Source organism: Anastrepha obliqua, chromosome 5, assembly GCF_027943255.1.
Source record: "Anastrepha obliqua isolate idAnaObli1 chromosome 5, idAnaObli1_1.0, whole genome shotgun sequence".
Classification (NCBI taxonomy): domain Eukaryota; kingdom Metazoa; phylum Arthropoda; class Insecta; order Diptera; family Tephritidae; genus Anastrepha; species Anastrepha obliqua.
The window spans coordinates 80274360-80299595 of NC_072896.1; the positions used below are offsets into that span (position 1 = coordinate 80274360).

Here is a 25236-nt window from a genome sequence, read left to right on the forward strand (position 1 = left end):
AACTAATTACTAAATTATTATGTGTAAATTTTCTTTAAGTTTATGTCTGTATATTTACAAATCATATTTCCATATTTTGCTTATTTTATGCATAAATCTAAGTCTAAAAACTAAATGCAGGATTTTTAATTTGGCATAGGATATGTGTCCTTTTTAATATGTGTTTACCGTTGTCGGTGACAACATTTTCTTCTCGATTTCATTTTAGATGTTGCCCTCATTTTCAGAATGTGGCACGAAAAACATTTAATTTAGTTATCTTATAGTTAGACTGTAACTAATGTTACTAAATGCCGCCAATAAGCTGAACAGGGTTACCAAATGTAATTGTTGTAATGTTGTACGGGAGTGTGGCTTTGCCGAGGAGGAACCTATAACAAAACATTTATATAAGTAAGTAAAAATGTCAATCTGATCAATGCTGTGAATTTAAAATTGCAGAGTTGCCAAGGTTACCATGTGCACGCGATTTGGCAGCAACAGTTTCGCGTGACTCCAACGCTGGCGCACGTTGTTGTCGGTCACTCTCCACGCTTGCTTCATTACTTTGCCAGTACAATGAGGAAATTTTGGCCACACACTAATAATGACAATTAAAATGCAGAAATATTAGTAAAAAAAGTTTAGTACTTGTCTATACGAGGTGTGACAATTAAGCGCGGAAATTTTCCCATAAAATACGCAAGCAATTTTAATTACCAGGAAAATTTCCTTATTATCGATCAACACAATCCTTTTTTCTTAACACAACCCGCTTTATAACCAAATTTAAGGTACTCCTTTGCCCCACCTCGTACGTACAAATGTGATATGAAAGCTTTTTAAGTAAAAACCAACCTTCAATTTCATATCGCCATGCCGAAAATGGCTACTTCTTACGCGAAATTCTAAGCCCAGTCGCGCAATTTCGAGTCCCTCGCGCCCCACAATGGCCTTCTCGTAGGGTCGCAGATATGAACGATTTGCCGGTTCGCCATTGATAAGCCAACTGAGATGACAGACAGGTTTAGATGGTGCCGAGGTGCAGTTCAAACGTACAACGTCGCCTATTTGATAGCGCGGTTGGCCGCCGGTGATCTTCGGGCCATGGTTGGGTGTCACTGGAATGAGAAAATTGCGAAAATAATTACAATTCAAATAGATATTTAATAGCAATGCATCTCCTACATTTTGACTAAAGTAAACAAATGGAAAAGAGATTTTTAAAAGTTTTCAAATTACTTGATAAAAGTAAAAATATTTTTGAATCCAGAGTGAAATTTATTTGTTAAGTTTATGTTTTATTCAGAGAATAAAAAAACTTGTTCGTGCAGTCTATTCAAGTTCTGCCACTTTCTTTGCGCACACGGTCCCGCTTTGCTAAACTTTTTTCAACGTTTTTTATAGTTCAATCAGCGATCGAAATGCTTACTAGGATTACAATTAAACAATAGTAAATTTACGTTGATACTGCTGCCAGACTGTTCGTATTTCAGACTCTTATAACTCACCCACAGCTGATTTTTAATAAAAAATTTAAAAAATTGAAGTGAAATATAAGAAAGCGAAATTTCTTGGAGTTGCATGCTTTTGTTTAGCACTTAAGATCTTCCGGAATAAGGAAACAAATCATTTAATCGAAAATGAAAAGAACCTGTGCTTGTTGTTGTACAAAGGAAACAAATCATTTAATCAAAATGAAGACAACCTGTGCTTGTTGTTGTTGTTGTACAAGCTTATTAGCCTCTCTTAGCGTAGGCTCATCATCAGCTCTCATCATCGATGTTATTTAACGCTTTTCACAGTTAACGAGCTGTTTCCTCAATGGAACCAAAGATGGAAGAGTATGAGATGAATAGGTTTAAGTGGGAGTCAATTCTTAGTAGATGCGAGCGCATGCAGTTACAATATTGAGAAAAGAGTAAGCAAACGCTCCTCCCAACTCAGTGCCATTTTAGGTTAACTGAGCGCTCTGGGTTTGGATAAGGTTTTTTGAAAGGCAATGGGCGCAAAAGATCTCTATCACCTCTGCTCAAATCTGCATCTACAACCAGATTATAACACGCGATTGTAACGAAAGCCTCATGAGCTAGCTGAAACGCTTCACCTGCAATTGGAGATAATTGGCCTCCGATAACAGCGTTAAGGGCACAAGAGTTTGCCAAGGCGGTAATGGACTTTCGATATTTATCGTGTAAGGCCTGCTCATATTCAGTCGAATCCAGTGAATGTATAATATACGTCTGCAAAGCGATATTGAATGAGAAGATATGCCTAGGGATTGTCCTAGGAGATGTCCCTACTTGCGTAGGCTTGGCTCGCTGGGTAGTTTCTGTGTTTGTATTCCACCAGAGAGAGCTTGCAAAGCACGGTATTATCGTCGGCGAACGCATCTGCTGCATTATTTTGGGAACATTAGAAGGCCCGATGCGATGGACGGCTGTTCTGTACTGTTCGGAATTTTTTTCTTTGCGTTCTACCACTCGGCAACCCGGAAATCGCATTGACACTGCATAGCTAAAAACTTGCCGGCTTAAATAATCCATTTCAGTAACATTTCTTTGGTCTTTGACAAAGACCAGCACCCTCAGTGAGCTTATTGGAGTTTAATCTTCTCTGTCTGTGTTGTAAATCAGATAACCGTAGATTTTAAACGTGAGAATATTAAGTTACGGGAAGTAAAGATGCGTGAAAGATCGTAGCCATGAATGTTATTACAGGATGTCAATTGTCTATAAGAGAACAAAATTTTTCCCTCTGCTGATTGAGCGAATCTAAAAATATAAAAGTGGGGAAGTGCTTGCAGACGCAGTTTGTTTCAGATTCGGGCCTGCTAGTGTGTTGAAGATAACTATTTCTGAAATTTTTGTTGGCTCTATGGATCGGGGTTCTGAAGTTGTGTTCTAAAGTGGGTCCTAATGTTTAACTGTAGAACGCTGAGGCTCAGTAATGCATTTGTTTGAACGTGATAGCTGAGGAGGGTTCTTGATCCAGGTAAGTTCTTATTGCAGTCTGATTAAAGCAAGAGTATGCACTAAAAATACGGCGGCCGCAGTAGCCAGATGGATTGGTACATGACTACCATTCGGAAGAGCAGAGGTTCGAAACTCTGGCTCAAAATATCAAACAGACACAGTTTCTGAAGTGTCACTCGCTCTTCAGCAGACAATGGCAAACCTACGAGTCTACCACGCACCTAAATATACAGGATTTACAGGATTTTCAGGATTTGTCGATCAGTGCCTCTTTCTCGGACTTCAACGGATCTCTATTAGGCAAAAGTATTACATGTGATGAAAAAGAGCACTGAATATGGAAGTTAATAGAAAAATTAAAGCATTCATCCGGAAATATGACCAATGAGTTTCTAATAATTGTGAATTCGGTGGAGTTCGTAGTTGAAACGCCAGAGAGGTTCTTAAGAAAGCTGGGCAGGAAGAAACTTAATAATCATTATAATAAAATTGTTTTGCTAATTTTATTTGTTTAGGTTAGGTTTCGGTAGCTCGCACTCCACGTGAAGGTGTAAAGGTATGCACTTGATCCCCGAGAATTGTTGTGATACTAAGAGTTCGCGCTCTAGTTCTCTCTCTAATTCTAAAAATGCTGAAACCACTTCGTTACTCACAGACAAACTAGTATAAAATACCGTGGATGGCTGCGGGTTTTAAGTCAGACATGCAGTCAAAGAAGCAAGTATTTAGCTAGACAGTGACAGAAGAAGTGTTCCTCCTCGTTCTTCCAACTGCAGCAGACCCCATTAAAGAGAAACCTTATACGCTTCACATATTTACTATCAGCCAGTGGCCGTTGATAATATCAACTACTGTACTAATGGAAGGTTGGACGAGTTTGTTGAGGGATCTACTATAGTTCACTTTTCATTCGCTCTACGCGAACTCACTATTTTTCGTCTGCTATGCCTACATATCGGCCAGTTGACCAAAGTTGCGATTTCCAGGAATGTCTTTGCGTCCAATGACACAGACTACATTCATGGTCCACCACATAGCCAACTCAGTTCAATTTTTTTTGTCAGGACAACTAGCAAGTACTGCACTCAGATAACATTAAGTCCATTGTAGACCCCGTGTCTTTTAAATATAATATTTTTTTAAATCTGGCCGACCTCCGAAGAAATCTAATAAATAGGTCTTGCGGTACCAGATCATCAAGGTGGTCGCATCTTAACACTTCAGTGCCAAAGACCTCAAGCCTGATTCGAGCGGAGGGCGCGCAGATGCTGGGAAAGTGGTCCGCCGTCTCTTCGCAATCTCCACATGTTGGTCAGAGTGCATTGTCTGAGATGCCTACCTTTTCCATGTGCTTCGCCTATAGAAAGTGGCCCGTCATCAATCCAAGCAGCTACCTACAGTCCCTTCAGCTTAACAACAAAAGGATCTGCGACAGTCGCTGGACATGACAGGTACATAATATCAGTTTTGTTCATCTGCAGCCTCTTTCAGCTTTCCTGGCTCATTTGTGGGTTGAAGTAGTCCGTTTGCTAACCGTGGCTTTGATGGCTGAAGAAGGGAGTGGCAGAACGGGCTTCGGGCGAAAGAAGGCGATACCCACGTGTCCTGGGATCTATGTTAACATAAGGATATTAAGTCTACCGACTTAGTTCAGTCTGAATTTACAGGACTAAACTACCCTTGAAGTGATGGATGGCTATCCTGGAATATCATTGGAGTATCCTGAGATGAGTCGCAGAAACAACAAGAATCAGTGGAGATTTTTCTTATACTTTCTTATATAGTTGTGTGAAAACCTTGGTAGTTCTCTATTAGGAAAATTTAAAGACATTATATTCAAGTTGAAAATTTTATTCAAGTTGTAATTAATTTAATGAAAGTAAGTAAATCCACACCACTTTTCTCATTACACCACCCAAAATTTTGTTTCACCAAAATTTACTCATACATACTGCGTATGGTTGCCTCGGGGACACACACTTATTTGGACAAGTGAGAAAAGCTACTTACACCCACTTTGTCATTGCCTTCGAATAAATTGAATTTTCGCGTGTAGGCTTGTCAAAAAGAAAGTTAAATGAAAAATTTGTCACACTCATGTTAACTATGCACAACTTTTTCAAACAAAGAGAAAGTAATTTTTTAGCATACACCAAATTTGCGCCTGAAAGCATACTACGCTTTATATTCATCCTTTTTCCTTTTCTTTTGTTTTTTGCTTTTTTCGCAGGCATCACAGGGCTACACAGGGGCAATATGGTTTTAGCAAATTATGACGGTTCAATGCCACACCAGACACTCACTCATATTCACTCACGTGTTCACATACATATGCACTTATTCATATGTACAAGTATATCTAGTATGTAGTGGTTTATGGTACCGCGTGCAAAGGTATTCATATTCGTGAAAATGTTATTTATTTGTCGCCCTAGGTTATTTATATTAGAAATGCAAAATCAATCGCATGGAGAAGAATGAGCTAAAGGTTGGGCTGCAGGACAGGTTCATCATTTCTATTCGGCTTTTATATTAAAACTGAAAAGTTTTCTTTTTCATTTATTATTATCTTTCTATCGAAAACTTGAAAAAGTATGCAAATCAGCGGTGCAAGTCGGGCAACAACCGAAATGAATTTTTACTAGAAGCTGTAGGAAAGTGCGCATATATTTTGGGGTATCCTAGAAAAATATGGAAATAGTGAAATCATGAATATGATGCTGCTCTTTGAGCTGCCCACTTTCTTGATTTTTCTCTTTTTAAAATAGGCCCAGAGGATATTAAAACACATTTACATACATTGCCATACCCGCACAACGAAAGGGTGAAAGGTATCCGAAAGTGAATAAAATATGCAAAAGCAAAAATTGTTAAAACAAAAGTCGTCAATTGCAAACGAAGGATGGTTTTAGGCACAATCAACTCACTCGTGGAGTTACTCACACGCAAACTCACACTAATGTGAGTCAGCGAGTTGTGACCGGTAAATTACATACCTACACTCCACCCCTTCGTAGCCTTATGAGATTAATAATTAAGTACGCAAAGAATGAGTGAGTTCCAGAGAAATGACTTTTTCATCGAGTCGGAGAAAAAGTTTAGTTCTAAGTTTAATAAAATGCAAGGGTGGGAAAATGCCTACTCTCGAAATTACCTGCAGCGATTGCGCAGGTGATTGGGTGCTTTCAATCAATCAAAGAAAATTGCTACGAAATGCAATGCCCTTCGAAGAAATTGTTAATAATAAAAGTAACTTTTTTGTGTTTATATTTTTGTATATAAATTCAGATTCCACACTTATGAAGTTTTCCTTTGCCACTTTTGCGTAGATAAATAAATTTTGGGTGGGCTTATGCGTGACTACTACTTGCTTGATTACAGGCGCGTGGACATGAAACTTCAAACTTTAGAAAAAATATTGTATATTGATTATTTATTCATAAAAAGGCAGTAAAATTGTAAATAATTGCACTACAAGAGAAGTTTGACGGCACTAGCCACACGAGTTTGTTCGGCTGAGAATTTTTGTATTATGGCATCGCTTATTAAAGCATTTCTACCTTGAAATGGCCCGTGGGGCATTTCAAATTTGTAGTGAAAACTGAGGTGACTTGATTAAATTAGCAGCTTTTTACTCCAACTTTGTTGTAATTTCAGGAATTCATTGATGTAAAGTCGTTGATAAAAATTTAAGGGTACCCCAAATCTAGAGATAGTTTTTGGCTCGTTAATAAAGGTGAGATGAGAGCCTTCTTCTATAGATATTAATTAGTGAGAAGGCGAATAAAATCAAAGGGTACATTAAAGTCACATATAATTTACCGCTCGAAAGTCGCCGAAGATAGCGCTGCGATACTTTAACTTATATTTGGTGTTTTTTTTTTTTCAAAATAACTTAAAATTATCATACAAAACAGGAATGTTGTTCAAATGATTTTTTTAAATTACAATCTGGTAGATAATTTCATGGCATTTATAATATCCAGCAAATGACCGTCGCGGCTACGAGTTGCCTTACGGCCGGATTGATAGGAAAAAGTTGTCAAAAATAGGATTGAATCATGGTCCATTCGAATCATGGTCCAATTTTTGACTACTTTTTTCTAACATTCTGGTCGTAAGGCCTCGATGGTGGCTTAAATATTGCAACAAATTGATTGGTAATACTCTTTTATTGGAAGTGCGCTCTCTTGTAGAAAACAAAAATTCAGCCAGCATGGCAAGATAGTACTTGCCATTCAAAGCAATGGAACCTCTTTGCTCATTTCGTAAGAAATAAGGACCGATGATGCCGCCAGTGCTCTGTGAACTTCGCGTAAACTTTTTTTTTTTTCAAAGTAAATTTCCACAATTTGTAACTGTTGTTGGCGTTAAACGATTCATGATGACTTGTCAATGAGGAGAAGGACTTGGATACAATTGTTTTTTCAAAACAGCGCCAGTTACCTAAATTGTTCATACTATCCACGAAACTAGCACTATACTATTTTTATCAGTTTTCACCACTTTGCTTTTGTTTTTGTTATTTTCAAAAATTTTAGAATATCCCTTATTTCTTCAAAACTCAGCGCTGAGTTTTCTGCAACAAAAGCGCTGATCCAGTTCATGATTCCTGCGTAACTGATTCCGATTATTGGCTCTGGCCCTTGAGGGGGAACCGCTGATCCATTTTAAGGATTTATCCGATCTTAGCGCACAGATATCGTCCGCATATGCTTGGACATGAAACCGAGTTCCTGCATCTCCGCTAGTAGAGAGTCTACTGTTCTCAGCAGCGATTAACAGCCACTCAGAGAGCATGGAATGTATCCCCTCTACAATGGTTTGATAAACTCCATGTCGTTCGGCAGAAGAAGATATTGAGCCAAAAGTGGCATTATCAAAAGCCCCCTCAAAGTCCATGAACAAGCCCATTGTTATTCGTCAGTTTTCACCCCGGCTTCAATCTTGCTAACAAGATCGTGTAAGGGAAAACTCTCACTCGAAAAATTCTTCTTGAATTTTGATAATTTTTTTCCCTGGTGGTGTTGCCCATTTTCTCCATATAATGAACGACATTTCTCAAGGTCTCCGTAACTTCTGGTGAGTTTTATTATACTTCCGTTCTACTATCTATTCGTTCAATTTCCCTCTTTTTATGGCGTTTGCAAAGCTTTGTTTTAATTAGACGATTTCCTCCTATAGACTTAATAAAATTTTGCAGTCGGCAAACATATTTACTGTAATCCAAGTTTTTTCTAACTAATTTAGAGTTAATATAGTAGGAGATCCTACTCCGCCCATTTCCAATAGACACCTACCTTAGACAAGCAGCGACATGTGTACAACCAAGATATGTACATACATTTTTGCTCAACTCCATTAGGCTATGGAAAACAACCGTTATTTGAATAAAATTGTTATATTTGGATGTAAGAAATAGGTAAACAATATTTCCGAGCTTCTGCTATTGCTATCTTCCATATTCATGTCTATATTAGCCGGTTTATTGTGAGCGCCCCAAACTATGCTATGACTTTGCTCAATGTGAGAAGTCGCAAAAGAGATGGCAGAAATGCGAAGTGAAATAAAGTTGTAAGAGAACTGAGATTTGTTTCGCACTGCAAAGGCTTTTATTAAATTTCTTGCTGTTATTTTTTCACTCGACTCTACTGATTGTGAGTTACTGAAGCCAGGTGTTGGGCACTACCACTGCGCACAGTGGCAAGAAGTGCTTAAAGTTACGGTGATAAACTGAGTGTAATGCACAAGAAAATTGTAATAGTTAGTTGTTGCTGCTATTTATTGCGCTGTGGCCACCGCAGCCGAAGCGCTTTATGCGTGGCTACTCATTCTCACGAAAGTCGGTTCTGAGTTACCGGCACGATCTGGATTTATATTAGGCGAAGGACTGTCACTCCAGTAGCATTCCCCATGCGTATATGGGGAATGTTTTGCTGTTAGAAGAGCAACAACAAAAGGTTTTTTCCAACGGCGACCAGGCAGTGGCAAGCCCCAGAGTAAAATTATGACATGAAAAAACTCCAATTAAAAATCATACGCCATTCAGAGGCGGTATAAAACTATAGGTTCGGGCTTCTCATAGTCGATGTTGGAGTGAAGATCAAAGTTGAAACTGGAACCGGAGATGGTGTCGAATTCTGAAGTGGAGTATAAAAGAGATATGTTAGTTAATGGTTAAAAGTACGTTCTCATAGAGACATCACTCGAGTCGTGATCGGGTTGAAAGTCGGTGTCGGAAGTGCAGAAAGAACTGTAGGTGGAACCGGAGTCTGAGCAGGAGTTGGAGTCAGAAGAGGACCACAAAAGAGATATGTTAATTAACTGTAACTGTTAAGGTTAATCTTCTCAGAGATAGCGTACAAATAGTGACAGAGGGATAGAAGGAGAGAGAGAGAGGGAAAGAGAGATAGAGATGAGATGTGGTAGATAACTGTTAAGGTTGAACCTTATCAGAGCCAGAGTCCAAGTCCAAGTCGAAGTCGAGTTCGGAGTCAAAGTTGGAGCTGGAACCGGAGTCGGAGTTGAATTTAAATTCAGAGGTGGAACGCAAACCGTATTCGTAGTTAGGGTCGGAGTAGGAAGTGTAGTTTAAGAGAAATATGTTATTTATGCTATTAAAAGTAAGGGCAATAAAAAGTTGAGTAGAGTATGGAAAAATAGAAGGATATTATTAAAGCCAATTCCTCATTGAATCTACATGAGAGTAGCAATAGCTGATTACTGGGCACTGACCCAGATGGGTGCGATGAATACTGGCGGAGAATTGAATGCAATTTTTGAGTATTTTGGAAGAAGCCGTAGGAAGCAGTAGCTGAAGGGGTTCGTATATATATATATATATATATATAATTGGCGCGTTTAACCTTTTTGGGTGTTTGGCCGAGTTTCTCCTCCTATTTGTGGTGTGCGTCTTGATGTTTTTCCACAAATGGAGCGACCTACAGCTTCAAACCGATTCCGAACGGCAGATATTTTTTATGAGGAGCTTTTTCATGATAGCAACACACACAGATTGTACACATGCAACACCAAATGAGAGAAACAGTTTTTTCTAGCCGATTTCGCTTCGGCAGTGTAATGAGAAACGTCTAGGTGCTTTCCTGTCGTGAAAAAGCTTTTCATAAGAAGTCATTTCACGTTCAAAGGCAATGTAAAACAGGCCCCTCCATTGAAGATGAATTTTTATGAGCAGCCTTTCGTGACATAAATAAATCCGGGGGCTTGTTATTGCATGCTTTTTACCTGCTCTTGGACCAACCGGTTAGTAATCACTCACAAGCTACCTCTACACCTTTAGGAAAACAACATTTGTGACAAACCAAAATGCAACTTTCAAAAATGATTATCGATTCTTGTGTTGCAAACTAATACAAATGCAATGGCTTTCATTTGTTCCATTGTTCACATGAGCTCACCACTGCACATTCACTTTCAAAGGTTTTACTGGCAAGACTCGATGCCAGCCCATTTGCATGGCTTTTTGCACGTACACACGAAAAATATATTGCAACTAAAAATAAAAGAAAAACTGAAGTGGAAATTTCACTTAAGATTTATGTTAAGATTTATACCAGTGAAATAATTCCAACGCCGTTGCCATGAACCGAAGATCAGGCATATAAAAAGGGTTGAAAGCAAAAACGTGTAAGCCAAGTAAAAATATGGAACGCTAATACGACTGTATTTAAAACAAAGTGAGAAGAAAAATTCAAGCCTAAAAAATATGTTTACTTTCAAGTTTTTATTAAAAGCCTATATTTCAATGATACGTGCGGCGATTGAATATGAAAATTTTTATTGTAAATATATTTTGAATAAATACATTCAAATACAACTGTATGGTATTAAATTACTCGACTTTTAAAAGGAATGGAATGTTGTTTGTTTATTAACAAATAAAATATTCAAAAATACGAGACAAGACAATAGGCAAGACGTAAAAGCAAAGAGAATCAATGGACTCAAATATTCAGAAGAAAATACTGATTGGCTCCATAAAATAGTACATAGAAGGAAAAATTTGTCTATGAAGCAGCAACTAAAAATTTTTAGAGTTTCTCAGCACCGAAAAACTTCAAAAGTGCTAAAAAGTATAAAGAAATTAGAAAAAGTGAAGTCAAAAAAGCCAAAAGATATAATTTTGAGTATCCTGGATCAACTTTCTGGATAGCCAAAGGAACATAAAAGTTTTTGAAATAATTTTCAGAATAGTTACCACATAAATTTTTTTTTTTCAAATAATAAAAGTAGAAAACACTCAGTAAAAAAAATTTGAAAGTGAAAACTTTACACAGCAGCCATTTTTAATCATCGAAGATTGGTTAAAATTTTATTGATGATTTTGTTTTTATCGACATACCATTTAATCGCAGCCATAGTGAATACTGTTCATCCGGTAATCTGCTTCAAATATTTTATAGTTTTTTTTTATAATTTTAGAAAATCCGTCGTACGCCAAACATATTTAATAGGTGTGAACTATACAGCTACAGTACAGGTAAGTCAAAAGATAAGCAATAGAGTGCCTAAAGTTAAAAATGAAGTTTTCCATCACTCTGAATTTTTTTATTTCGTAAATAAGTTATTTAAAGTAAAAGGGATGATTTATTTTCAACGAACTTAATGATTAATTTTGTACCTTAGTAAAACGGTTATTAAGCTGCAGTGTTTTTTTTTTTTGATTTTTTTTTAAATCTACTTAATGTTCGAAGAAATCTGAGTAGATCTTGTGGTGCCAAGGAACTAAGGTAGTCCCTTCTTAACACATCAGTGCCAAAGATCTCAAGCCCGATTCGAACGAAGGCCGGGCAGACACACAGAAAGTGATCTGCCATCTCATCCTCCTCTCCATATGCTGGGCAGAGTGCACTGTCTGAGGTGCCTACCATTTCTATGTGTTTCGCCCATAAAAAGTGACCAGTCATCAATCCAACCAGCTGCCTACAGTCCCCTCTACTTAATGGCAAGAGAATGTGCGACACACGGTCGGACATGAGAGGTGACATCAGTTTTGTCCATTTGCAGCCTCTCTCAGCCTGCTCATTTGTGGGTTAGAGTAAACCGTTGGCTAACCGTGGCTTTGATGGCTGCAGAAGAAAGTGGCAGAATGGCACATCTAAAACGATGCCCATAGCATGGTCCCTCCTGTCGATAGGTATGCTGAAATGGAGACATAGGGTGCGCCTTTAGCGACTTTTGGCGTATGTGTAATTCCACCAGAGAGATTTTTCAGTATGAGAGAAACCGTGCTGACCCTGATGATTTAGGCTGTGCCTGAAGTAATTTCATGAAGTATTTTCATCTCAAAATAACCGGTGGCACATCCGCTTATTCAGGTTATTCCTTATACAACCTTCACCCTTCATTTTACTAATCACATCTCACATCCAATTGCACTAATTCGGCAAAATCAATTTTAGTTTTTTCGACATCAATAAAAAACATGCAAACAAATACTATGGGCTTTATTAAATCGGACTATAAATAGAATTTTTATATTAGGTGCGCAGTTTTTTGATGAAAGTTGAATCATAGATAGTATTGCCCATCATTGGCTACTACTTTTTCCCATCTTCCTGGTAGATCTCATATACCGTCGCGGTAAAATTGTTCATCTTTTGAGGCTATCCACGGATCAAGCCATTTTTTGATGTCTTCATATGAATGGAACTGCTGGTCAGCTAGACCATGTGCCATCAATCGGAACAGGTGATAATCGGATTGCAGAATATCTGGAGAATATAGCGGATGGGCTAGGATTTCCCACTTCAGTGTTTCCAGGTAGGTTTTAACGGGTTTGGCAACGTGAGGCCGAGCATTGTCAAGCTCTATAATCACTTTTCATGCCTCTCAGCGTATTGCGGCCGGCTCTCGCGCATTGCTCGACTCAATCGCATCAATTGAAGTCGATACCGATCCCCAGTGATGGTTTCGCTTGGTTTTAACAGTTCATAATTAATAACACCAACTTGGTTCCACCAACTGCATAGCATAACCTTCGCAGCGTGAATATTCGGCCGAGGCGACGACGTAGAGGCAAGACCGGGCAGTCCTCATGACTTTCTTTTCTTTGGATTGCTGTAATGAATCCATTTTTCATCACCCGTCATGACACGATGAACAAACCCCTTCTTTTTTTACCGCTGGAGCAGTTGTTCACAGGCGAAAAAACGACGATCAACATCGCTTGGTTTTAACTCATAAGGAACCCAAGTCCCCTGTTTCTGAATCATTCCTCAAGCATGCAATCGCTTGGAAATGGATTGGCGGGTAACTCATCGTGCGTTTGACACGGATCCTCATTGAGCAATGCCTCCAATTCAGCGTCTTCTCAGGTTTTTGGCCTTTCTTCACGCGGACGGTCGTCAACACTAAAATCACCGTCTTTGAAGCGACGGAACCAATCTCGGCAAGTGGTTTCACTTAAGGGGGTCTTCTACCGTCACGGTTTGAAAAAATCGATTTTTTTTTTTTAGATTTTTTAAAAGCTACTAATGTTAAGAGTATGCTATAAAGAGGGTTTTATGAAAAACATGTTCCTTCATGAGCATTTCGGGGAGAATACATGCATGCTGCAATCATGTGTTATACCAAACTTTATCTTTAAACGCCTTTTCCCGAAAGTTGACTTTTTTCAACTTTCTGGTCACACATCTACTATAAATATTTGTCGAATTCATTCCATCTTTTTTCCAGTTATTCAGTGAACATCTCGCTATGTTTTCCCAGACCACTTTTTTCAATTTTTGATTAGTTTAATTTTGCGGGCCTCTAAAGTGTAAAAAAAAGAGGAAATTTTCAAACTTTTTTTTTAAAATCACGCATTTTTTACAAATTTCAAAATATTTAAAATCGCCACTGGGAAAACATAGCCAACGCTACACTTTATGATAAAAAAAAAAATTTTTTTGATTTCAGATAAGTAAAATGGTCGATCGCGTGCCACAAAGTCGCCTAGGACATTTTTACAAGGGCAACCTCGAGGACGGTTCAAGGACACAGGGCCAAAGAATTCGATTTGAAAAATATATTTTTAAATAGTGCAAACTTGTGCAAATTAAATAAAAAAAATCTGATTTCATTATCTCAAGTGGTTGCTTTGTAATTAATTCCCAAAAATAAGCCCGAGATTAAGGCGCGACGGTAGAAGACCCCCTTAAAGCAGCATCTCCATAAACATTTTATAGCTCCCCATGTGCTTCAGCCGCCGTTTTTTTTGGAATGAAAGAGGAAAATCAGCACTTCCCGCAAATGACGATTATTCGCCACAAAATCAGACATTTTCACAAAACCAAAAGTATATGATACCAAAACAAAATCACTAACGTGTCGAAGCAGTTTGTTTACCATATGTCTAAGCTTGGTTTATGGCGTTTAGGTTATCGGATTAGAATCGACTAGCACACACTGCTGGCGGCAGCTATTGATGAACAGCGAAAACTTAGTTGCAGGTGCGCAACTAAATGTCTGGACCACTACGTGAGTTTGTAATTCCATTTTTTGGAAAAATAATTCTGCTAAGCAATTTGCAAATATATATTCTGAATTTCACCCATATCCGAATATTCTTTCTTGAAATATCTCGACTACACCTCTACCTAGCGGAATAGTTAAAAAAAGAATTATTTTAATTCGATATGATTAACAAATATTTTCAGAATCAACCATGAACGTACTTTTTATAAATATTTCGCTGAAGTCCAAACAAACTTGGATAAGTTCTCATGCATTTGCGCAACAATTCACTAAAATTTCATTGCAAACAGCTGGACGGCTTAGGAGTTTATAAATAACACAAAGCAAAAAAAAAAAGTAATAAACAAACAAGCGAGCAAGCAAACTTCCACATTTCCATATACAACCAGGATTTACCCTTCCAAAATATCTGCTATAATTTGGGATTTTTAATATACCTAAAACATGAGCGTACGTGGTTATGGTCGCATTTAACACTACATACAGATGGCAGAAGCGAGTTTATTCTAATTTTTTTACGAGCTTTGCGGTCAAATCCGCTCAGAATAGCAAAATAAATCCAAATGAAATAAAAGCTTGATGCTATGCTACTAAGCATATTTAGGTGAAATTTCTAAAATGAAAACTAGTTTTTATTTACGTCTATTAAAAAGTAGTTTTGCTTCAATATTTATTCCTCCCAAATATGAATGTTATTTAATATGTCAAAATATTATTCTTTTACAAATGCATTTACATTTATACGAGCTACTTAATACTCATTCAGATACTTAAAAATATATTTCATTTACATACATACAAGGTGGCACAAAAGTTATAATCACATTTTGTTTTTGCATAGCACTGCACCTGTCTAGTTAAAAAGTGTCAAATATCCTTGGCGTAAGGTGCCAATTGCGAACATAACAAATTTTCCGATAGGGTGATAAATTTTGCGCCACCTTGTATGTAAATATTTGTTTAGAGTGGTCAATAACTTTTCTTCTCACAATAATATCTAACTGACATAGTATTTAAATAGTATGAATTTGCGTATGTGAGGTAAATTTATGCCCAGCACAGGTACCCAGCGGCGGAGCAGCAAACTAAAATCGGCGAACCAAAGCGATGTAGCAGAACTTTTCGCCAAAAACAGCACATTTCTGGATTCGCTACCAAAAGTGTTTGCCTCACTGTAACAGTGTTTACAAGAAGGTATGTTCATATACAGAAGTATACAGGGTTAGCGTGAGAGTCGTCTTAAATAGTTCAGGACATTAATTAGGTCAGTTCTGATTCAATTAATTGTATCATACGACGTCCAAAACTTACACTTTTTGAGATACGTGACTGTAAAGATTATCAAATGAAAATATGAAATATAATATAAACAAACAACTGTTAGTGAAAGGATCCGGTTTTTTCTGTTTTTAGTTAAAAGCTAAATCAATTAATAACAATCATCAATGAAATCTAAGCCAAGCACTGACAGTTAAAAATGGCGGCTTGATAAAATTTTCAGTTTACGATTTTTCACTAAGTGTTTCCCACTGCTCATCATTAAATAAAAAAATTTTTGTGTGGAAACTATTCTGCATCTTACTTTAAAAACTCATGTGTATTCTTAGCTACCCAAAAATACAATATACCTACAAGGTGAAGTCCGAAATAAAAAAGACTGAGCTAAAATAGAAACGATAGGAGTTTTGTTCTGATAACTTCGAGTGTTTATTTATTCAAAATAATTCCCTCTGGTCGCGATATATTGCTTTGCGCGATCTAAAAGCTTTTCGAAAGAGTGTTTCAGGTCATTGACCGGAATCCGAAATGTCCTTCAGTATGTCGGTACAAGCCGTTTGGATGGCCTCTTCGGACGCAAAACGTTTTCCTTTCGTGGTCAAATGCAATTTTACGAATAGGTAAAAGTCACAGGGAGCCATATCAGACGAATACGGTGACTGATTCATGATTAAAATGCGATTTCTAGTCAAAAAATCACTCACAAGAGTGGATAGATGAACTGGTGCATTATGATGCAATAAGCGTCAGCCTCCTCCTTCGCCGTATTCAGGGCGTATTCGACGAAAGCCATGCAACAAACGCTTTAAATCGCCAAGATAGAAAATTGCACTGACGGTTTGCCCCATTGACACGAACTCCTTGTGGACAATTCCTTTGGAATTATAAAAATAAATGAACATCGACTTGATTTTTGACTTCTCCAAACGCGATTTATTGGGTGGAGCCTTTCATTCAGCTCTTAGACGCTCAGTTTCAGGTTCATGTTGGAAACACCTCGCTTCATCACCAGTTACAATGTTGTAAAGGAAGTTCTCGTTTTTTTCACCTTCTTAATGAGGTCTTTCGAATGTTGAATTGTGAGAAATTTTTGGTCCTCAGTTAACTTGGGTGGAATAAGGCGTGCACAGACCTTTCGTAAACCCAAATTATCAGTTAAAATGCCATAAATTGATGTTTTAGAGATACTCAACTCCGATTCCATGATTTCTAACAATAATTTGGGTTCATTTTTAATAAATTTACGAACAATTTCGATGAAGCTTTCGGTGATTTTTGATTTTGGGCGGCCCGTATGTTCATTGTCATTTACTATGTCCTCACAAACATCTCTGAAACATGTAAGCTTTTCATGTACTCTAGCGCAAGATAGACAACCATCGCCATAAACTTTTTTCTGCGATTCCAATGTTTCGGTAAATGCTTTATCGATTTTAAGACAAAGTTTGATATTAGCTGTTTGTTCGAAACTCATTTTTGTACCGATGACACAAACATAATGACACTTTAGGCGCAATAACTTCGCTTCCACTGAATCGAACGTCACCAAGCTTTCACTGGAAGTCAGCTAGGGATGTAACCCCGAACGCACTAACTCATTAAAAAGATGGAGCCATCAAAAACATTTTTATGACGTAAGTCTTTCTTATTTTGGACTTCTCCTTGTATAACAATGAAATTAAAGAAATAACAAAGAAAGCACATTTTTTAATCAAAATTAGCTTTATTCATCAATGCTCGGAGCCAAATCTGGCGAATACGGAGGATATGGGAGTAATTCGGCAGGTTCAATTGATGTAAAGGGTGGTTAAGGTTCAAGGGCCGATTTTGAATAAAATACAATTATTTTATCGTTAACCCAAATGCGGCAATTCTGCTTATTGACGAACCCACTGAGGTGAAAATGTGCCTCATCACTGAAGATGATTTTCTTCACGAAGTGCGTGATATGCATTTTGATTTGAACGCCCGTTTTCATAATAATCCTGAATAACTTTAACGCGTTGCTTAATTGTGTATCTTTCTATGGTTCAAATTGAGTTAGTTTGAAATTGAAAAATGTTAAATGAAATGCAGAAAAAAACTTGACGTTTAGGCGTGGTTTACATTCAACATCGGCTTTTAAAATTTAACCACCCTTTATTTTGTTTTGCCATTGTTTTGATTGACTTGTAATTCACTTGTTTTTGGTCCACAGTAAGCAAACTCTTGAACGGTAGTTTTTGGTAACGCCATTCCAAAGTGACGCCTATGTTTGATATCAGTAGTAAATAATTCCTAGACGCCATGTTTTTTGTGTGTTATCTTTGACCCCTGTCAAGTAGACATATATACAATTTGACACGAGGGAACCACACTTTAAAATTATTGAAACTTGTTATAAAAATTATCCAGATTTAAGAATAACATATTGCACAATTCGTGACTTTTCTCGAGGAAATAATCCTCCGATTGAGTCGACAATTCAAAGATTGGTTAAAAAAGTTCAAGCAACTGCCTCCGCTGAGGTTAGAAAAAAGACTGGTAGACCAAAAACTGAACGAACTGTTGAAAATATTACTGCTGTAGCGCAAAATGTTGCTCATGGTGGATGTTTTCAATAAAAATACTGATATCGGAAAGAGTCTAAATTTTTACATGTTTTATTTTAAAACAACAAAATCTAGGCGCGTATTTTGAAATACCTACAATGGATTTTGTCTTGACATTTCTAGAGGAAAGAGTGAAAGATGGATCTCTAGGCAAACAAATATGACATAATAATTGAGCCATTAGCTCGAGGATGTGGAAAAAAATCAAGTATTTTGCTCTCGAAAGGGCAGAAAGTTTATGAGATCAGACCTTTTTGAACTTTGACACACTATTTTATGTAAAGTATATTCTAAGAGATACAATACAATATTTCGATACTTGCAGAGATGTTTCGATTTTCATGAGAGTATGTGTTTAACTTGCTAAATAATTGATAAATTATGTTCATGAAACAAACAGCTCCATTTGCCCCCACTCTTCACAGCTGTTCACTTGCTTTTGCGCAAGGTTTCCACTTTCATATACGTTTTCGTTAGCAAGTACAATTTAAATTTAGTAATAGCGAGGGATCCATATAGTGCGTTCAATAACCTTAACGCACGGAGTTATTGCAAGTTTTAAAATTTTGTTTTTCCTTTTCTAATTTTGCTATAAAAACCATAAGGAGCCAAGTTTCAAGCTTTGTACTAATTCAAAAAAAGGGAAGAAAAACAGGAAATTTTCATAAACATTTCAAATATTTTAACCAGAATAAAAAAAAATATGTACCAAAACATCTGGTAAGCAGTTTTATAATCCATTGAATTTTGTACCAATAAAGTGCAAGTTTAAAGTAATTAAAAATCGCGTTGATTTTTGAAAATTTTTTTCTTTATTAATTTTCATATATTTTATATGTAAATATAGTTCATTCTGCTATAAAAACCACATATGTTCATAATTATGGAGAGTCAAGTCTCAAGTTTTGTACAAATTTAAGAAAAATTCTAAAAATTTTAATCAATATTTGCAGCTTTTTACTCAGAATTTTAAGAAAAATTTCGAATATGCAGTTTTATGAATCATTAAATTTGGGTACAATTAAATGCAAGTTTAAGCTGATTTAAAAATCATTTTGATTTTTGATAATTGTTTTTGCCGAAAAAGCATTTCGAGCATTCGTTAAATGTAGAAAATGTACCGGACATCTAGGAAAGAAAAACTTTTTTGCTGTTCACAACTCAACCCGTTTCTTGATCCACAAGCGTATACTAAATATTTATATCAGTGTTTGTATGTACACGTATGCGTGCATGTGCTGCAAAATGCGTGAGGGTGGGCATGGATGCATCATGCGTTCAAGTTTATTACTAATATACACAAATGAGTAAGTGTTCGTACTGCAACAGCAATGGCCAACGTATATGAATATTATTACGAGTACCAAGCGAATCAACGCAAAAAATTAACAAACAACGCGAACTGTATTTAACAGCATAAACACATCGTCAGCTCATGCTGCGTTTGCGGGTAAATTGGAGCACAGCGAGCATTCCGCCATCATTTCAAGCAATCCTCTAAAGTGCCAGCTAATGCAAAGCTAGCTAGTGGCTTAAAAACCCCATTTACTCTAAACAAATACAAATATTTTTGTATGCATATATGCATGTGTGTATATGGGGATGGATAGAACCGAAAGTGTAATGTGTTTTATTATCCTGTGGGATTTTAAATATTGCCTTACTTAAGCTTAGCGCTCTCAACGCTCCACGAATATTGACGCTCTGGGGCGCATACTTTATCCCACTTGTTGTAGTGCTAGGTATACATACCTCTGCACACGGCTACCATATAAAGGTAATGGCAATAAAAATATTTGTTCGCATACTAGCAAACATAGACACTTTTATACTTGCAGAGGTATTTACTAGCACCGAACTGGCGAGTTTCTAGTGACTTGGAAATGGTGACTGGGTCGCTTTCTGAAATTTTTTGTGTAAGCAGTGATCATATTTTATGTATAAATATTCTTGAAAATATCAGTTTTTGCTTGAAATTTTACTTTTTCGGTTGTTCGGAGATATAATTGAAAACTTGATATCTTCTTACTATTGAAGGTGAAGTAAAAAGTACCGAGCGCTTCCGACTGGATGCAACATATTCAGGATATACATATATTTGTATATGTATATTTTGCGGCCGCCGTAGCCGAATGAGTTGGTGCGTGACTACCATTCGGAGTTCAGAGAGAACGTAGGTTCGAATCTCGGTGAAATACCAAAATTAAGAAAAAGTTTTTTCTAATAGCTGTTGCCCCTCGGCAGGCAATGGCAAACCCCCGAGGGTATTTCTGCAATGAAAAAGCTCCTCATAAAAAAATATCTGTCGTTTGGAGTCGGCTTAAAACTGTAGGTACCTCCATTTGTGGAACAACATCAAGACGCACACCACAAATAGGAGGAGGAGCTCGGCCAAACATCCAGAAAGGGTGTACGCGCCAATTATATCTATAGATACAACCATTTATTGGTGAAATTGAGCTGCAAAAAAGTTCTTTGACAGTTTCGTGTTTGGAGGGGTCAGTCATATCTTTTAAATATAGAAAATTGCACAGATAAAATTAGATATAATACATTCTCCATATCGAAAAAACATACTGTTCGGCCGAAACTCTTTTTGCTGTTAATGGATCAAATAAAGCATCAAATCAAATAAAAAAAGTGTTGGTTGAAACTATTCCATTCTATTGATACGGATGTTCAAGATGTGACCGCACTCTGATATCCCAGTCATCGAAAATCATAGAAAATATGGTCAGGCAGTATCGTATAGTTAGTCAGACAAACCGATCTAATCTGAATCGGATAATCCTAACTATATATAATATAATAATTTCATCGTCGCAGTCAGATGTGAGCTCGCGCTCTGAATTAAAAACAGTTTTCACATGACCCACTCAAAATCTCATACTCGCTTCCCTTCATTCGGTCTTAAAATTCTCACTTCTTCTAGTTAAGGAATTTTAGAACTTAGGAGTCTTATTTGATATAGATTTTACCTTACATTAACCACATAATAGGCCTAAAGCCTCCTGCTTCTACGTTCCCTCACGTTAGCGTTATGCGTAAGACTTCAAGGATCGCTACACCAGAAGGTCGCTCTTTAACTTTTTCGTTCATTCAAAATTGAAGTTTGCTTTAAAAATCTGGAATCCATTCTGTAATCCATTTACTGATAGAATTGAGATGATCCAACGTAACTACTATAGTTTCGCTTTTCAATCGCTTCATTTTAGTGCCCGCTTCTGGCTCATTGATCTGAAACCTCTGTCAAATAGGCGGACCATTAAATTATGAATTTTAATTTATGATGTTATGAATGATTAAATTGACTGCGTGACATTTCTTTGGCAGATAAGCTTTGACGTTGCTAATAGGAAGCTACATTTCCATTATCCTTTTCATCCAGTCGTATTGAATCTAATTACTTTCATTTTGCCACTATTACAAGAGCATTTATTGAACTTGATAAAAATCTATGGCCCCCTCGATCTCGATTTTGTCAGAGATAAAATCTTTGTGCCTTCAAGAAATCACTTAGTCATTAGTCATTAGGCAATTTCCATTAAGTTCTTCCGTACTTTCAGTCTGTAAGGTTATGAAGTCATAGACTTAATACTAAGAAATGAAATAAAGCCAAAAGCGGCAAAGAATTTTTTACTTCACAGGAATAGAATATGAAGTTCAAGATTTGCTATAAGTCACACTGCTACTATTGAGAACAAAATGTGGCGCAAAATGAATCATCAAAATGAAAAATCATTTTTTTTTAACTTCTTTATTAAATGAAAAAAAAAATTAATAACAGTAACAGAATTATTCTGAGCAATGGAAATCTTGTTTTAATATTTACACCCTCCATTGATTGTCTGTTCGTATACCAGAGCTGGACGACGCAGAAAACGATGCCATTTGCAAAAAATTTCCGATAAGGTGATTAATTTTGCGCCACCTTGTGCACTGAATTATATTTATTTATTTTATTATATTATTAATGTTTATTTAATTTCTGTTATTATTATTGTATTATTATGCAATAATATTTAATTATATTATTTATTAATTATTTAGAACGAAGAAAACTGAAGATCTATGAAAAGCGCACGACAAACGCCTCACATGCATCCATTCTAATAGCGCAAAACAACAAGTTAGAGCACGCCGCTACAAATATGGCAAGAGCGCTGGGAGTCGGAGACGAAAGGCAGATGGAAGGCGTGACTTATATCAAACATAGATAAATTGTATGACAGACAGCAGTTCGGAGAGGTGATCTTCTATATTACTCAGCTGCTATCCGGAGATGGATATTTTCGAAGGCATCTCAACTAAATAGGGAAAACGGAAGCCAATGTATGCATCTACGGAGATGCTCCTTCAAATGAGTGAGATGGAAATTAGAACGCAAAGCTGTCGAAGGCGTTCCAGGTCCCTTAAGTGCAGACAACATCATCGAAAAAATGGTATAAATCGCGTAAAATTGGCAACTTATTGGCACGTACACAGAGCGAGTCCTTCGCGCCAAAAAACTTGACATGGACATACATAGAATCTTAAGTGACATGTTAACCTTAACCTATCTATCTAGAAGATGAGCCGATAGCATGATGCTGCCTACGAAACTGGCGATCCTGGACGCGAGGAGAGTAGAAGAGCCAGTCTTTATCAGAACGCCTACTTAGATCTTCCCTGTCTTCGATGAAATGCTACTGTAGTTCCGGGGCAGAGGAAACATCCAGGAGAGGAAGCAGAGGGATTGTTTTAGTGGCACACAGACACCGTCGCTGTATGTCCGAACACATTTTAAATCCTACCTCGCCGTCACAACAACAAATAAAAAACAATGTAGGAATATATTATTATATCATTTATTTTATATTTTTTATAAAAATATAGTTTGTCGACAGAACCGGTTTCAGCTGTCCCCCTCGCAGACATCGGTGTCCCTTTGTCCGTTGTTAAAGGGAAACTACACAATTTCTTTCTAGGAAAAGCGCAAGACAGATGGAGGTCTGTCTCATCGTGTGCTATTTCGAAAACATTATGGCCTCAATACGATAGAAATAGAACGCTTAAGGTGATGAGAATCCCCTTATTCAATTTCCAAACTCATTGCGGTGTTCACTGGTCACTGGTTGATCGGTACTCATGCGAAGAAGCTTGGAATTCCGTGCAACCCCTGTTGCAGAAACTGTGGGAATCCTACAGAGAAAGAGACTGTTGAACATTTTCTCTGCAAATGTCCGGCTCTGGCGGCTATGCTCTTGAGATTCCTTAGCATGTCCTTTGGGGAAGACTTGAAAAAATTCTTTAGCCTAGATCCTTTTTCTCTCCTCCACTACATCAACAGCACTGGATGGCTGTAGAAGATTTTCTCTTCCCATAAATTTTCTTTGCGCAGGTAATGGTCCACATTATGGTATCAAAACGGCACGTAAGTGCTACTTGAAGTGTGCCTGTGGCACTCTTGCCATTTTACCTACCTACGTACCATAGTTTGTACTAGAACTTCGAAAAATTTTGAAGCTTTTTAAATTCTGGTATATTTTTCGAGTATATGTACATTTTCTCCATATAAACATTTTCCAGTATAAAAAATGATCAAAAATCAACGCGAATTTTGAGTCAGTTTAAACTGGTAATTTGTGAGTTATAAAACTTCATATTTATTCACGCTTTTCTGAAGGTTTAAATGAAACGATTTGAGAATTTGTTTAATTATAGTTTAAATTTTTTACAAAATTTGAAACTTTGAGTCATGGTACAAAAATGAAGCTCCCAAATTAAAAAAATATATAATCGGCTTCTTTGCATAGGTACCTTATATTTTTGGAGTTTGGAAATACACAACTCACTTTGTTCTATTTATTATTCTATAAAATTTATTGTAATTTCAATTGAATGCGAGTCATTGATGAAAAACTTCTTACAATTTTCAATCTGGTAGCTCTATTTCAAAAAGGTTATGAGAGGCCCAGCAAAAGTCAAAAGGCTAATGTCATTAGGTTGAAGTTCTCTTTTTTTGTAACATTGGATGAACTACATTTTAACAAAATACTAAAAAAATATTTAATAAAAAATACAAAAATTGTTAAATGATGCTATTATTTTGAACACAAGTGTTTATCTGATTTATCAAGTTTAGTTTTGGTTCCAAACAATGGGAAAATACATGCTGAGCATACACACAAGAGACGTCCCTTTCGCATCATTCTAAAAACCCTCCACTTCCTCGTTACAAAAAGAGTTGCACCTGTTTTAAAGTCCCCCAAAAAGCACTAGTTTGTAACCAGTGATTTGTCCCTGCAATGGAATGGTGAAGTACATACCTACAATCGTCTATGTATACATATACATTTGAAAAAATATTGCCGTGTGTATGTATGTTAATATCCCGCAATTTATGGGGTCAAATGAAAACATTTCGTCTACGTATAAACCTTCCTGTGCTTTGCAGTGTTAGGGTAAGTACCTACGTAAGGGGAGCAAAAGAATAAGCGAGTAAGAAGGTAAAGTAATCTGCACAAAAGTTATGTTGTACATAAATTTTAAGAATGTTTGGTATTTTGATAATGGTTTATTTTCTTTTTTTCTTTTAATTAAACTCACTTGAGAAATCACTTGGGAATAGTAGTCACTGAGTCCTTTGACGGGCATGAAGTATCATTGCATTTATACAGCAAAGTTGACGGTAAAGGAAACTCATGATCATGGAATAGTTCTCCACTAACTGCAGTGGGTATTATGGAATAGAGAAATCAGAAAGCGGCCATAGTGATAAAAAAGTATATTCAGATAATTTAGATTTACTACAATTTCAAGCCTGGAGTAGAGGCTTCATTTGAATTACGAAATTTTTTTGTGCAACGAAAGGCTCTGACATTTGCTGATATTTTTTCTTGCATTTCATAAGCTGGAAGTTGATATTTTGCTAGAAAGACAAAGTCAAGATCCAC

At 36.8% G+C, this 25236-nt stretch overlaps 1 protein-coding gene across 1 annotated transcript in view; it reads right to left on the reverse strand.

Annotated features, from left to right (window-relative positions):
- Window positions 1–255: 255 nt before the first annotated feature.
- Window positions 256–25236, reverse strand: part of LOC129248848 (uncharacterized) — a 61190-nt gene continuing 36209 nt past the window's right edge. The window contains exons 5-7 of the mRNA XM_054888459.1: window positions 838–1100; window positions 457–580; window positions 256–371 (exon numbers count right to left, since the gene is read on the reverse strand). Coding sequence (XP_054744434.1) covers window positions 256–371; window positions 457–580; window positions 838–1100 — 503 coding nt within the window. The remainder of the gene's footprint in view (window positions 372–456; window positions 581–837; window positions 1101–25236) is intronic.